Source organism: Anoplolepis gracilipes, chromosome 2 (genome assembly GCF_047496725.1).
Source record: "Anoplolepis gracilipes chromosome 2, ASM4749672v1, whole genome shotgun sequence".
NCBI classification, from domain to species: domain Eukaryota; kingdom Metazoa; phylum Arthropoda; class Insecta; order Hymenoptera; family Formicidae; genus Anoplolepis; species Anoplolepis gracilipes.
The window spans coordinates 1011605-1014619 of record NC_132971.1 but is presented as its reverse complement, the minus strand read 5'-3'; the positions used below and the strand labels follow the sequence as shown (position 1 = coordinate 1014619).

Here is a 3015-nt window from a genome sequence, read left to right as displayed (position 1 = left end):
AGTTTACATATTAATTAGAGATTTATAATTGATTTGAAATAGTTGGTAAATTTTATTTGTCAAGTTTATTATTTCAAACGATACATGATCCTCGTTTACGCAAATTCTAAAATAAAATTGATTATACGTATTTATAAATCAATAATCATTAATGTTAAATAACGTTTTATTTGATTTTATTTGATTTTCTCATTATACAAAGGATATTTTTCAATATTCTACATAAATCATCACGCATTTCTTCTCATTGATCATTTTATAAACTTGATCAATTTAACCTAATTGATAAAACATCGGATGACTCGTGAATTATATCAGGAGATAAAAAAGATTAATGTCGTTTCGTAGATAATAAGAGAAATACAAATCATTAATAAGGAAAAAGTGGCATATATATAATTGGCATTGTGATCAGAGATAAATTATCGAATCATATTAGGCAATCATTGTTAAAAAGTGTGAAAGAAAAGTGATGTCGATATTATTGCGATACGATTTCTTATATCTTTTTTTTTATTTGGCTAACAAATAAGGACATTCTTCTTTTGATAAATTTGGTGTCGCTAAATTGTCAGAATCGCAATTTTTCTTCATGCATTGTGAAATATTCGTAAAAGAACTGATTGTGAGATATATTTAGAAATAAAATGACAAGTTCGCGATGACTGGAAATTGGATAATTGAGAAAGGAAATTTTAATAATATTGACAAATTTTTAACTGAAAATCTGTACGTAATTTAATCTCTGTTAATATTATAAAATTCCGTAATACATATTCACTCTATAACATTATAATTGCATATACATGTATGTGTAACGATATGCTTTTGTACAGATTATCAAGTGATAATCCTTTTATCTTTACATAAATCTTATATCTGAATTGAAAGTGAAAATTTGTGTATCTGTAATATAGTATCAGAGAATCAAATTGATAATAAAATTTTAAGAAACAATCTTTAGATTATATATACATTTCAGATTTATTAAAATATCATAGCAAATTAATCTATTCCTACAAAAATGGTAACATATTTCTAATAAGTATTGCAATTTGCTTTTTTATACTTATTATTATATTTTCAGCTTCTTTTCTTATATTCTCCGAAATTGATAGTTATCTACAGCCAGTTGTCCCAGTTGTTTTTACATTTGGAACTCACTTTTTTTGCGATGTCGCATACTTGATTAGTGTAATCAAAATATTTTCCCCAAGCACAAGTCTGTAGTTCCTTCTTATTATTCGCATTACATTCGTAATATAATCTGCAATCACATTCGTGACGCCATTTCGTGGGAACATCATCTGGACAGGTGCCAGGAACAGGAGGAGGAGGAGTAGTAGTAGTAGTAGTAGAAGTAGTAGTAGTAGAAGTAGTAGTAGTAGAAGTAGTAGAAGGGGAGGGAGGTGGACCGCAATCAGCTTTGTCTTTGTCCATACATTTGGATTGTTTAGAGTCAAAATGTTGGCCCTTCTTACACTCCTCAAGGACCCACTCTTTATTCTTGCATGTGTAATATAATTCACAGTTACATTCATGTTTTTTCTTTTCGCCGTGACGACAATCGCCTGGACAATCACCTTTAACACATTCCAACAATGCTGAATCAAAGTGCCATCCTTTCACACATTCTCGCAAGGCCTTCTGACCCTCTTTGCATACGTAGTATTTAGTGCAGGTGCATTCGTGACTGATAAGCCGTCCATTGTTCTCACAATCGGGTCCTGAAAATGGCTCGCAATCTTTTCCTGGAATGCAAGTTTGCCTACTCTTGTCAAAAATTTCTCCGACCTGACACTCGCGTAGAACCTTGCGCTCATTTTTGCATTCGTAGAACTTATCGCATTGGCATTCGTGCGGAAGTAGCTCGTTATTCTTGCAGGAAGGATTAGGATTGCATTCCGATTTATCGGGGTCAACGCAACCGTGCCATTTTTTACTAAAGTGTAAGCCCTTCTTACACTCCTTCTTAACCTTTCGACGGTTTTTACATTCGTAATATAAACCGCAATCCTTTTCATGAGCTATCAATTTCGGCGGGCATCTGTCTACCGCCGGACACTCGTCTTCTTCTTCGAAGGTAGACTCATTTATGATGCTTACAGATGCGGCAGTCAGAGATGCCAGGAAGGCGATGGCGATTAGGTATATTCCTGTCACGAACAAAAAATATTGCGATCAAGTTGGCTCTGTTACATTTGAAAAAAAATCTATTATTTATATATAAAATTCGGATAAAAAATCTCGAGGCGTAATATAAGTATCTAATCGGCTTGCTTTCTCATTATTTTATTATAAAAATTTGTGAAATATTCTTACCCTTCATCGTCTGTCACCTGCTTTACTCGTTCTTAAAAAGAAGGAAATATCGTATGATGTATAAAACTATCTTATTAACATTTCACTATGCTTCGTTTAGATATAACTAATCAAATTAAGGCGTATCCGCTTTTATAAATATGGTGTTATCACAAAACACAAGGATAAGATTATCATATCGATATAGAAAAAGATTATCAGAATTGTACTTTTTTTTTAACTCTAAACACATTTTCTCGAACATTCATATAAATTTGCATTCAGAGAAAAAGACAAACATGTGTTTGATAAAGGTATAAAGATACAATATTTATTTTTTAATAATAATAAATGTAATATGTGTTTTTCCCACACAAATAAATTATATTAATTTTAATAAAGTTATATTAATTTATATAAATCTTTAAAAAATGTAATTTATACATTTTCTTATTTATATAACATTTTTAAATGTTTCTTTTTGCATTTTTCTTTAATTCTAAAAAATTATTAATTAATTATATTGGATGAGTCGCGAAAATCTGACGATTTTCAAAATAAAATAAGTAAAATATCACTTAAATATTTATTTCTTGTTATATGTATAATAATAAAATATATAATAGAATGCCATTTTAGTATATTATTTCATCTTACTCATTTTTTAAATAGCACTTCTGTCAAATGTCTTTCTATACTATTCTAATCTATTAC

The 3015-nt window shown here is 29.9% G+C and overlaps 1 protein-coding gene across 1 annotated transcript; it reads right to left on the bottom strand.

Annotated features, from left to right (window-relative positions):
* Window positions 1–307: 307 nt before the first annotated feature.
* On the bottom strand, window positions 308–2425 carry LOC140663010 (uncharacterized). The gene is made up of 2 exons (XM_072886845.1): window positions 2323–2425; window positions 308–2156 (listed from the first exon to the last, which is right to left on the bottom strand). Exons 1-2 carry the CDS (start codon window positions 2327–2329, stop codon window positions 1123–1125), a joined length of 1041 nt encoding a protein of 346 aa, XP_072742946.1. The 5' UTR covers window positions 2330–2425; the 3' UTR covers window positions 308–1122.
* Window positions 2426–3015: the final 590 nt, after the last annotated feature.